The following is a 12625-nucleotide window of genomic DNA, read 5'->3' on the forward strand; positions in this document are numbered from 1 at the left end:
CTGAGAGAGTGTGACTTGCCCAGGATCACCCACTAGGTTTTTATGCTCGAGCAGGGAATCAAACCCTGATCTCCAGAGTTGGAGTCCAACACTCAAACCATAGTTGTTTTTGTTGTTGTATGCCTTCAAGTCACTTCATTCTTATGGCAACCCTATGATGAACTATCATGAAGTTCTCTTGGCAAGATTTCTTCAGAGGGGATTTGCCTTTGCCTTCCTTTGAAACTGAGAGAGAATGACTTGCCCAAGGTCATCCAGTAGTTTTGCATGGCTGAAGAGGGATTTGAACCCTGGTCTCCAGGATCTTAGTCCAGCACTCAAACCCTTATGCCACTCTGGCTACCCCCCTGCGGGAGTAGGGATTGGAAAACCTATCCAGTTCACTTTTTCCTACATTCATATTTTCAAACATCAACTTCCCTTTGTCCTAAAAGTGAAGAAATTTGATCATCTTGGTGATCTTCTCTGGACGTGTTCCATCTTGTCAATATCCTTCTTGAACTGTGGTGCCCAGAACTGGACGCAGTATTCCAGGTGAGGTGTGACCAAAGTAGATTAGGGGGTACTACTACTTCTTTTGATCTGGACACTACTCCTGTTGATGCAGCCCACTGCATTGGCTTTTTGGCTGCTGCATCACACTGTTGTCTCATATTTAGCACATAGTTTACTAAGACTGCTAGATCTTTTTCATGTGTATTCAGATTAATCTGCCTTTTCCAAACTGGTTAGAAGGGTGCCATGGAGGCTTCTGCACCTTCAAAAGTTTGCTACTGGTTCACAGGGTGTGCTCTCTCTTTTCTCTCCTTCTTGAGAGCCAGTGTGGCATAGTGGTTTGAGCATTGGACTACGACTCTGGAGACCTGGGTTCAAATCCCTTCTCAACCATGGAAACCCACTGGGTGGTCTTGAGCAAGCCACTTTCTCTCTGCCTCAGAGGAAGGCAAATGCAAATCCCCTCTGAACAAATCTTGGCAAGAAAAACTCGTGATAGGTTTGCCTTGGAGTCGTCATAAGTCGGAAACAACCTGAAGGCACACAACAAAGTACGGCTTGCCCTTGGCCTTCATGCAGCCCACAATAAGCCTGACAGCTGGTGCACATGTGTCAGCAAAGTGTGTAATCTACGTCTTTCTCCACAAACAAAAGCTCTCCACCCATTACAATTAACTTTGTATATCAAAGCAAGTCAACGGTAATCTGTCGGTGCAGCATCTAAGGAAAGTTCTAATTACTCCTCTGTATAATTAGACTGCGTGGGCAAGAAGAGAGAAAAAGGTGGTGGCATGTATAGAAAGAACACTACCTTCTCTCAGGTTTGGGGGGGATGTACGTCACTAGGGTAGGGGGCCGTAGCCATGGCAGAAAGCCACGCACCCACCACTGAGAAGGATTAGCGTAAGCCCTGCTAATTTGAAGAACAAACTGGAGAGAGAGGGGGGAGGAGAGAGAGATATTATTCTGAATCAAGAGAAAACAAAAGGCTTTTTGTATTTAAACATAGGCTCCAAATTTACATGGATGTAGCCAGGTTTTGAAGTGCCTAGCTGAAATTCACGGTGGATGAGAACTCCATGTACTCCATGCAGGCCACTCACTGCCCCTCATAACAGCACCTGTGTCAAGAACAGCTTTTCTCCCAGGAGTTCAGTAAACAAGTCTTCTGTATTGCAAACAGTAAAACTTTATTCCAGAGAAACCATAGGTGTTAGCAGGAAGACATCTGCAGACAGAAGTGCCATCGTCCACCAACACTGGCGTAACGTTAAGAATGTCCCAGCCCAAAACTTCATGAGCTTCACCTGAATTCATTTACTAATTAAAACCCTCTCTTCCATACTAGCCTCATTCACCCAGCCCCTAATACTGTCCTGGTTTCAACTTTACTTTTTGTTTCCCACCAGCAGACTCTGAGAAAAATCCTTCTCCACACATCTGCACATTTCTGCCCCAGGCAACAAGCAGCACTTTGAACTATCACCAATTATTTCCACCAGCACTATTCCTCCTACCATTTCCATCATATCCTAATATACTCAAACATTCATATAATTCTCCTTCTTATCTAAAACACTATAACATCCAGTCAAACATGCTTATATATTACAACAATAACAACAACCATTTTATGACAGAATATGCCAGATTCTGACAACCTGAGATGCTTCCCTCCATCCCAGATGGAATGTTTGATGGCAGCCATGCCATACCCAAGTGCCTTCAGGGTCAGGAGGAGGTGTACTATGCTGAAATAGTCACTGCCCTGGGGAAAGACTGGCACCAGACATATCTGAAGTGTGAAAAATGCTGCAGGGATGCTGGTGGCAGCAACAGTTCCAAATGATCCTTTGTCATCCCACTTTTTCTGCTTTGTCAAAAAATATATCCCAGTTTCTCTCTCCTCTTCCCACTTTCCTCCTTTGTCTTCACCTTACTTCAGTGGCTGCAAATTGAATTCAAAAGTAGCTTGCTCTCAAATCAACTAAGGATAAAGTGGAGAGGAGACAGACTCTTGTCCTTCTAAGTAGGCTTAAGCAAAAGCAAACTGCTGCAGCTTCTTCAACTTACTCTGCTTAGCACAAAAGTAATTTGTACTCAGTTAACTCAGATGGAGGAGAGAACAGGAAAGGGCAGAATTTTGTCCTTCCCAGTCAGCTCAGGCCAAAGCAAACTGCAGCGGCGGTGGCCTCTTTTGGCTTATCTGTTCTTCCTCATGAATAACTTTTTCCATCTTGACTAGACTCTAATGTTGCTTGGCCATGTGTGTCTCAGTTTATATCTGTGAAATGTTAGAGGGTATACCATGGAAAGATGTACTGTAACCACCCCTGCTATGCTATATTGCTTGGCCATGACAGTTTTGGCAGTGGACATCCTGAAAGCCACACATACAAATGAAGTTCAGGTAGTTTTAAAAACAGTGTAAGCCACAGTCCAAAGGTATATCTGAGCTTCAAATAAAAAAACAGGATATTCTGGTAAGGTAAAAACCAAGGCTTACTTTATTGTTACAAACAATTCATCTACTATCCAGGGAAAATAGAAAAACCAGTAGAAAAATCTATACAAGAGTCCCTAAAACTGACTCCCATGAGTGAAAGTAAGAGGGGGGAAGCATGTTTGAGGCAGAGCCTCATGTTTTGTCTTCTCAGACTCGGGACAGGATGAAGAACAAGAGACAATTATAAACCTGGCCTCTTAACCTTTAGCAGAGAAGGGGAAAAGATAGGAAGAGACCTCTTTGCAATCACACTGACCAAAGGAGCATGGAGTGATAACTAAGACAGAAAACCGAGGAAGTTATCTCTCTACTCCTAATCGCCATAGAGACAAACATCGATGCAAACCTCAATTCCGGTAGCACCAACCCTAGTGATGCCACTGGATCTCCCCCACTCTAAAAGACTGAAATGCCTTTCTTGAGTATTATGTACTGGCAGTAAGAGAGCTTTAAACTAAAAATAAACTGCTGTTTCTGGTCCTACCCTATTGCCTATGCCCAATGTGGGAATGCGCTCCCTGTCTTGGTCGCTGTTTTGATGCCCTTAGACTGTTGAGTTGCTAAACTTCCTATCTGATTTTTGCTGTGTTGCAGATGCTGTGCCCCAGATCCCACCCAGCACCCTGCTGAAGGGCTTCCTGCACAGCCGCTTGTGCCAGCTGAATGCCCGGCAATCCTCCTGCGACCCGGAGAGTGACTCGTCTCAGACCACCATCTCCCCAGAGACTTTGTGCTCCAGCCTCTGCAGCCTGGAGGACAGCCTTCTTCTCAAGGAGCTGAGCTCACCTTCTGAACTGGCTGCCAAATTGCTGGGCTCCCTGTCTGGTGGGGAGGAGGCACTCCTCTCCAAGTTGCCAGCTGCACAGACCACCGGAGAATGTGCCTTCCGGAGCCTAGCACAGCTCGAGTGCCAGGACTCTCTATACTCCATGTCGTTCACCGAGTCCTGCCTCTCACCCACAGAGGAAGAGGAGGAAGGAGTCCCATGCAAGGACTTCAAGGTCCATGAGGACAGCTGCCAGGTCCGGAGGAAAGCCTCTGATGTGGCCTCCTCCGGAGTTGTGTCGCTTGATGACAATGAAGAGGAAGAGCAAAGGGAGAAGGAGGAGGAGGAAGAAGAGAGCAGAGAGCAGTGAATTCCTGCTTGCTCCGTGGCATGCTTCACCTGCCATCTTGTCCCGTGCCGTGGCATCCATTCTCAACTTTGCTCCAGGGCCCATCCCTTCTCTGAGCAGGATGGTTCCTCCCCACCTGGAGGAGGTGGCATGACCCAAGTCTGAGCAGGGGAAGATGGGTTGGATGGATTCAAATCCAGGACCCCTATCCCCCTGCTTTAGTCCCATCCCATGCCTTCCTCACCTCCACTGTGCCATCTGATTCAGCCATTTAAAGCCTGACGAGCCTCTCATTTGGCTTCGTGGATCTTGCCTGCTGCATTTCTCTCTCTCTCTTGTTCTCTCTTTCTCTTGTGGCCTGTTTTGTTTTCTTTGCATGAGAATGTCTTGGGGGTAGGGGAAATTTAAAGCAAAACAAAAGCCAAACAAGCAAAATAATGGGGAAAAGGGGCAGCGCCAACTAAACGCGCCACTGTCCGGGCTGGTTTGGAGCATGCAGCATGCCCCGGTCTGAATGCACCAGAGAGAAAAGGCACCCCTTTGATGCTGTCCAGGTGGCATGGCTAAAGCTCTTAAAACCAAACTGTTGCAATTCTTAAGACAATTTAACAAGATATATTATACAGATATCTCCCTTTCCCCTTCAAACTCCTACAGCTCAAGGCGAAGGGCTGAAATTGGAATGTGGAATGCAATGGATGCTTGATTTGTTATGCCTTTTTTTACAAAAAAAAAAAAAAAAATCAACACTGGCCCAAATGGACCAACCTCTTGGCTTTTACTGTCTTGATTTTTATACTGTGGACCTATAGGATGAAAGGAGAAAGGAAGGAGTGGAGGCGCATGGATGTGCTGTGATATGTTCTGTGCTACTCTTCTCAGCTGTCTCCTTTGGAAGACACCCTGCCCCAGATCTTTTCTATATTTTTGTATATGTGTCTCCATGTCGCCATCTTCACGGGGTGTTGCTGCCCCTCTTATGGAGGATGGGTTTTTCTAGGGGGGGCAGTTCTTTCCTTCCTCTCCATTCGCCCACCCTGACCAAGCAGGGTGGACAATACTGTGATCCTCATCTCATCCCTTTGCCCTAGCTACTCCCCAATGCACAGGACCTGAGCATGGGAAAGTTACTTTTTTGTATGGTAAGTTGGTGATGTTTTTATCCAAAAGAGTTAACTTTTCAAAGTTCTTAGCCTCAGCAGCTCCAATATCAAAGGGGACACTTAAAAGCAAAGCAGAGGGAACATGCCCCTTGCTCCATCTTATGGAATTCTGGGATTCCGTAGTTTTGTGAGGTATTTAGAATTCTGTGCTGGAGAGCTCCAGAGTCCCCAAACTACAAATCCCAGGATTCTATATGATCCAGCTGTGCAGTTTAAGTAATATCAAGTGCTACAAAGTGTGCAGCATGAAAGAAACTTAACACACGGATAGGCACTATGGGAAATCTAGGAAGATCAGAATAACCTGGTGTATTGGAGAATTGATGACCGCAAGCTTAATCACTGTGGCAAAGGATCCTGAGGATCAGTAGTTTGACAAGGATGTGGAGAATGTCTCTGATGAAGATCTCCAGTCTCTTCCTCACATTGCTATATCCACGTTCCCTGGGGATAGGAAAGAGATCAGTTTTCAGTCAGTGTACATTTGCTCAGACAAAAATGGGACAAACTGATGGATGTGTGCACAGACCTGTCTGCTTGCATCCCTTCATAGACCACACATCTGCACAATATTTCTTCATATGCACACACATGTATGGCTTACCACAGGCCTACTTAACCAGATATATGCTGGACATGTAGTGGACATGTAGACACAAATCTAGGTACACACTTCTTTAAGTTTAGCAAGCATAGACCCCCTTCCCATCCATCACATACACTGGGAATTGTATTCCTCTTATAAAATACCCAGCTTCTGATACTGGCCCTGATCTGGTGCCTACAGCATCAGCCTGAACTGCAAAAATATACCAAATTAAATCCCCACCTTGATCAATCTTTCTTTATGATACCTGTGAATTCTACCTTTCCAGTTAAATTTTCCTTCTGTCCCCAAATTTCTAGCACTGCAGAGAGTGAGACACTGAAAATCGTTCACACCTCAAACTCTTCTATTTGCTATGTTTGTATTCCCTTGGGAAATTTTCCTTCCCTTTTTTCTTTGGATGTCTATATGCAGAAATATTGTATTTTTAAATGCTCGACTGAATGTTTAAGTTACTTCAGTGCTAGAAATGTGGGACTAAAGGAACAATTTACCAATGGGGGGAGGCCAGAATTTTTATGGGTGGGTGCAAATCCCTCATTTTGCACCTTTCCTGTAGCTGCACCCCATCTCCTTCTTCTCTTTTCTTCAGTGGGAATAGAGCCTCCACAATCAGATACATTATACATTGTAGATGGCATATGCTGGGGACATAAAACAAGTTCCTTCTTTGTCACACTTGTAGTCCTCCCAGAATCTGCCTGGTGTTTGGAGACAAATATTTGGAAACAAGATGCTGGGAGGTCTAGAAATCCTGCTCATATGAGGCTTAATATAAGTATATCCAAGGCAGCTGGATTTTAAGTGTTATAATATGCCAGTGTCCCCTCTTCTTTAGCCAACTATAAGGTACTTTGCCCTCTAGGATTGCATCGGGCACCCTTGGTCTGTTCTAAAAATGTGACTACCAAGAAATATTGCTGCAAAATGATAATGGACGCAAAGAGTGACAATGGGGATGATGGGGAGAGGAGGATGTGGTTGCTGTTCGAAACATGTGGACAGCCTGGGCTGGTAGTCAGGGATGGACCAGCATCACTTAGACACTGAGCTCTCTTCTGTCCCAGATCTTGTCTTCTAGCTTCTGTATTGAGGGGAGGGAGGAGCCCAACAGCATCTGGAGGCAGCCATGACCAATGGCTTCCAGGTTGACAGGGCAGTGAGTCTGCTTTGGCTTTTAGTTTGAACTTTAAAGGACTTCTCTGTATCCTAAGTAGGTTCAACAACTTAAATAGCTGCTTTACAATTTAGAGTAGAAACTAAAGGTTTGAATCTGATAGGGGACCCTCCCAGCCACTGCCATCTGGAGAAACACAGGTTCCTCCATCCCCATTTGATGGCCCTATGGGAAGTATGTTGAGGTCAAATTTCAGAGAGTGAAGCTGGGAGGGGTGAGAGAGTTGAAAGAACTATGAGTTTGATGAAGAAAAGAGGCTAATTCTTCCAGGAGGGCCTGTGACACTCATTTGTTTCACTGGGACAGGTTGTATAGTTTTCCTAACCATTGGTCATGCCTGGAAAGGGAGGAAGAAATGTTGGATACCCTAGTGGTCTCTTGCAGCTATTTTGACACAGCTGCAGTGAGTTCTTTTGTGGACCAGAGCTCCCAGAATCTTTCAGCCAGCGTAGAGGATTCTCACCACAATGAGTGGTTAATTTTGGGAGGCATAGTCCAAAGATCTGGGAGATGTAGTTCAAGTTGGTTGTGGCAGTCACTTAAAGGCGAGAGTACAAGGGGAGGGCTGTTGCAATGAGACTGAAAGAGAAAGGGTGGAGGAAAGGAGGGTGGAGGTAGGAAAAATGAAAACTAGGTTTAATTCAAGGATGTCCCAGTCAAGGAATCTTGAGAAGTTACCATGAATCCCTCCTTGTTCCCAGTCAATTGCCACCTTTTGTGCAACATCAGTCCATTCTGTGGAATGGGTGCACGTCCTCCTAACACTCCTAACTATTCCCTGTGCAACCCTCGGTTCTTGCCTTTTCACTTTATCCCTCTCAACGCCTGTGCAGAGCTGTGTCCCAAAGCCTATGCATTCCTCCCCCATTTTGATGCATCTCTCTAGCCCTTTTTCTCCCCTTCTGACTAAATGCACAATATTGTTTTTGTGTGCTCCTATTTCTGCCCTGTCACACTCCTGGTGTACACCCCTGGCTGGTACGAATGACTGTTTTGTTCTGTTTGTATCTGTAATTCATTAAAAGGCTGGTTCTATCTGACTGGTTTGCTGCATTTTTTTCTGTCTTTCCTTCAACTGGCCTTGCTCTTTCCCATTGTATCTTTTCCCCACATTGCCCCCAAGTGGTCTCCACAACACCTCTCCTTGGATTAAGCTGGGATGTAAATTTACACTCCTCCAAATATTACTGAACCACAGTTTCCAGTATTTCTTGCTAAGAATGGAAATAATATTCAAAAATATTAATCTTTAATGGTTGAAAAAATGTGTTTGTTGAGTGTCAGGAAACCTTGATAAGGAGAATCCTGGACTATTAATAATAATAATGAGAATCTTTGCACTACTGGACTTTTTCTGCAAAAAAAATTCACATTCACTATGCAGTGTTCCGCATAAGAAATAAGATTTCTTTTTAGTACAGAAAATAGACCTGCGCTATTATTTACTGTGTGGCAAATATATTTTTACGCACTAAAGGCCAATTTGCAAATTGTGTACAGTATAAGTCCCCCACTACATGGGTTCTCCCTATTAGTGCGCTTCCAATCCATGAATTTGATCACCTGTGGATTGCCACAATGGTGGTGATGTGAACATGCACACAGAAAGTGTGTGTGTGTTCACATCACCACCATTGAATAATATGAGGTATGATTATCCATGTTTTTTTTATCATGGGGGGGGGGGGGAACAGAACCAAATCCCTACCAATATGGAGAGTCCACTCTACATTATTTTCAGCACATGAAACAGCATTTTCTGTACAGAAAAAAAATTCTACATAGAAAATGCTGCCCCCCTCCCCCAAATACTTGGTGTGAATTTCATACAGAATAAGTACTGAATTCCAAACAGTCCTAGAATATTTTCTTGAAGCAGAAAGAAAATTGCTAAAATTATATTTTGCTTCTTTTGAGAATGAAATTAGTGAAGAATTGTATGCCTATTACTTTACATTAGCTATGCCAGCTAGGGCTGTTGAGGGGTCCAGTAACATCAGGAGGATTGGATGAGGCCATTAGTTTTGAGGCTACCTAACTATTCCAGAACTCAGTCTTTATTGTAGAGGATATCAATGTATTTGTTCCACTCACATAGAGAGCTTCCTCACAATCCTCTTCCCCAGACTAGTCGTCTGATCAGAACTAGTTGGGTGACATAGAACATATCAAGTTAAGCTATCAGTCAGGAAAGAATGTGCACCATAACTAAGAAACACAACTGTTATGTGATCTGGTATACATCAGATGAAGCTGTCATTCAGGGAAGGATATTTAACACAGTGGATGAAACAACTGTTAAGTAACCTAGAACCCATTGGACCAAGCTGTCATTCAAAGAAGCACAACTGAGAATACAAAAACTGTTGCATAATCTAGAACATACCAGGTCAAGGCACTTTTCACCATGACTGAGTTTCTATTTGAAGGGCCCTAATAACCCTCCAGAAACAGAGTATTGGGAAAGTTATTGTTTTGGCCCACAACTTCTAGAATCCCCAAGCCAATATGGCCATTGGCCATGTCAGCTGAGGGATAATGGGAGTTGTATTCCAAAAAATACCTTTTCCAGTTTCTGTCAGGATTCGCTGGAGTCACAAGAGTCACCTAGAAAGTGTACATTCTGAAAAAGACAGGGTTACTTATCGATTTATGAATATTTATAAACTGATTGCATCTAACTTTTTCAAAGTGGGTCACAATATTCAAAAAACATAGAATGATTTTTTTAAAAAATACACAGAATCAATACAGAAATTGGTCTGAACCCTATTAGTAGTTCCAGCTAGAGTAGAGCCATTGAATCAATTGTTGAACAGCTAAACCCTCCTGATTCACTGGGTCTATTCTAGTTGGGACTAACAAAAAAATTTAGATAAATGTCTACATTGCCCGTTTTTCAACATGCATCTAAAAATAAGAATTGCTGAATGACTGACAAATGAACATTTCAAGCACATGGCATGACCAACAGGATATCTCACAATGAACTCAAGGACTGAGCAAGTCTGCAACGGAAGGTAACCTGGTCTTTAGGCCTTTATAGGCAAATAAGAAAGAGCAAGGATTCCAGATAAGAGAGGTGGGTAGGCAAGTTTAAATTCTGGTACAATGGTTCATTATGTATGTCCTTTTTTTGGGGCCAGCAGTATCATGGGATGACATGCTCATCTGAGGAGCCATCACAGACATAATAACACAGACAGGATGATCATCCTGACCCCTAAACTTTCTCAGGAAGTTCTGTTCACAGCTTCTCTCCCTAGAGTTATGAATCACACTGTGTATCACAAGGGAACATAGAGGCACCAAGTACTGTATAACCCATGACAAAAATTAAGAAGACACGTGCATTGAGATACATTCAAACAAAAGGAAAAGAGATTCCACCTTAACATTAGGAAGAACTTCCTGATGGTAGGTAACAGCTATTCAACAGTGGAGGACGCTCCCTCGGAGGGTGGTGGAGTCTCCTTCGTTGGAGGTTTTTAAACAGAGGCTAGGTGGCATTTGTCAGTGGTGCTCAGGGGGTTAGATTAGGGTATCTCCCAACTCTATGATTCAATGATTCTAACAGTTCATCTGTTTTTGGATGCTCTGTGTGTGTGAGAGAGAGGGAGAGAAAGAGAGACAGAGACAGAAAGACACAAAGAGAGAGACCGAGAGAGACATAGAGAGAGAGAGACAGAGAAAGTGGCAGGAGTGTAGATAAGATGATAACTTTGTGCACATGCTTAATGTTGTGGTTGTGATGCAACTGCAGTGGATTTCAATGACATTAGAATTTCAAAAACCAAATAGACACATTAAAATGAGCACAAGTGTTCAATTCAAGCTCTCTGGATCTCCCCATCAGGCTGTGACTCCTGGTAAACTTTTATGGAGGTCACAAAAATTGCACATGTTAGCCAAGATCCTGCATTGTGCTTGCATAGTGTAAATGTACACTTATATAGTTAAGTGGTAGTTATACTACACAGTCCTTCTGTTAAATACCAATACTATGCAGCCAACTGCATATCTGCAAATCTCTTGCTGTTTCCACAGAGCTGGTGAATCAAGTGCCTTAGAGTTACACACCACCCAAGAATCCACAACTAAAGCCTATAGAACCTGTTATTTCTTTGTGGTTTCACAAGTACTAACCAGGCAGTCAAGTTGTTTCTGATGTATGGTGACCCTAGGCTATCCTATCATGGAGCTTTCTTGGCAAGATTAGTTCACAGCTGGTTTATCTTTGTCTTCCTCTGAGGCTGTAAGAGTGTGACTTGCCCAAGTCACCATGTGGGTTTACTTGGCTGAGCCATGGGCTCCCGGAGTCCTAGTCTAATACTCAAAGCACTACACCAAACTATCTCTACTGTAATTATGTGCAATGATTGTGTAATTATGTGCAATGAAGTGAATGTGGCGACTGTGCAATGGTAAAAAAGTAACCACATGATCAAGGGAACCTACATGTGACTAGAACACCAGCCACTTTTGGTGCTCTTTTTTGGTTGGTCTAATAAAGCGAGTACACAATTACAGATGTTTAGGATTTTTCTTATAACTGTTCCTTTTTGCATAAATAACCGAATCAGAGAGTTGAAAGGGGTCTACAAGGGCCATCTAGTTCAACCCTCTGCCATGCAGAAATATACAACTAAAGCACATCTGAGAGATGGCCATCTGATCTCTCTTTAAAGACCTCCAAAGAAGCGGAGTCTACCACCCTCCAAGATGGTCTATTCTACTCTTCTATCAATCATTTCTTAACATCAAGAAAAGTTTTAAATTACAGCGGAGTTCAGAACTTACAAGGAGATGTCCTCATGGATATGGCTTCTCCAGTGAAGAGGATGGAGACGACTGCATTCCTTGCCCACACGGAGGAATTCCATAGGCACATTCAGAGGCCTGGATTTTGTGTGTGTGTTTGTGTGCCTACATACATTTAAAACTCCTGTAAAGTTTCCTTCTCCACTGCAATCGGATGCTACAGCAGAAAAGGGAATAAAACTGTCACCCTGGTGGAATAGAGTTTTTGAACATGCCAAACAGATATCTTCAACTAATATTAATACATTCATATTAACATCTCCCACAATCCTAACATATTAATATTTAAATCTCCCAGAACACAGAGCAACTTCCAGCTTTAAAGAAACATACCGATGTAACTGAGTCAGTTTTCCTTGGTGGCTGGTACGGCTGTAAAGATGCAGGATTGTCCTGGTCTCTGAGAAGAGGAGGCAGAAGCCTCTCTCACTTTTAATAGCTTCTGCTGCTCCAAATGGAAAGCATTCCTGACAAAACTAAAGGTCATCACAGTCTATTACCTGATGCTTTCTGAGCTTTCCTTTTAAAGAAGTATGGAACAGAAATGGAGGCATGCATCTCCCCCCCTCTTCCTTTCTTCCTCTGTGTGTGTGTCTTTGTGTGAAGACAGAGTTGAGGACTGTGATGCTAGATTTATGTAGCTTGAAGCAGTGGTTCCCAAACTTCAGTCCTCCAATTGTTTTGGACTGCAACTCCTAGAATTCCCAACCAGCATGGCCAATGAGAATTTGGGGAGAAATC

At 43.4% G+C, this 12625-nt stretch overlaps 1 protein-coding gene across 7 annotated transcripts in view; it reads left to right on the top strand.

Annotated features, from left to right (window-relative positions):
• The window catches only part of FAM131A (family with sequence similarity 131 member A), an 81737-nt gene extending 73639 nt beyond the window's left edge, over window positions 1–8098 (top strand). For all 7 annotated transcript variants that reach the window (XM_089508714.1, XM_089508707.1, XM_089508709.1 and 4 more), the window contains one exon: window positions 3596–8098. In XM_089508714.1, coding sequence (XP_089364840.1) covers window positions 3596–4137 — 542 coding nt within the window. In that variant the 3' untranslated portion in view covers window positions 4138–8098. The remainder of the gene's footprint in view (window positions 1–3595) is intronic.
• Window positions 8099–12625: the final 4527 nt, after the last annotated feature.

The sequence above is a fragment of the Sceloporus occidentalis genome, unplaced genomic scaffold (genome assembly GCF_023333645.1).
Source record: "Sceloporus occidentalis isolate IW3139 unplaced genomic scaffold, rSceOcc1.0.p SCAF_2, whole genome shotgun sequence".
Classification (NCBI taxonomy): domain Eukaryota; kingdom Metazoa; phylum Chordata; class Lepidosauria; order Squamata; family Phrynosomatidae; genus Sceloporus; species Sceloporus occidentalis.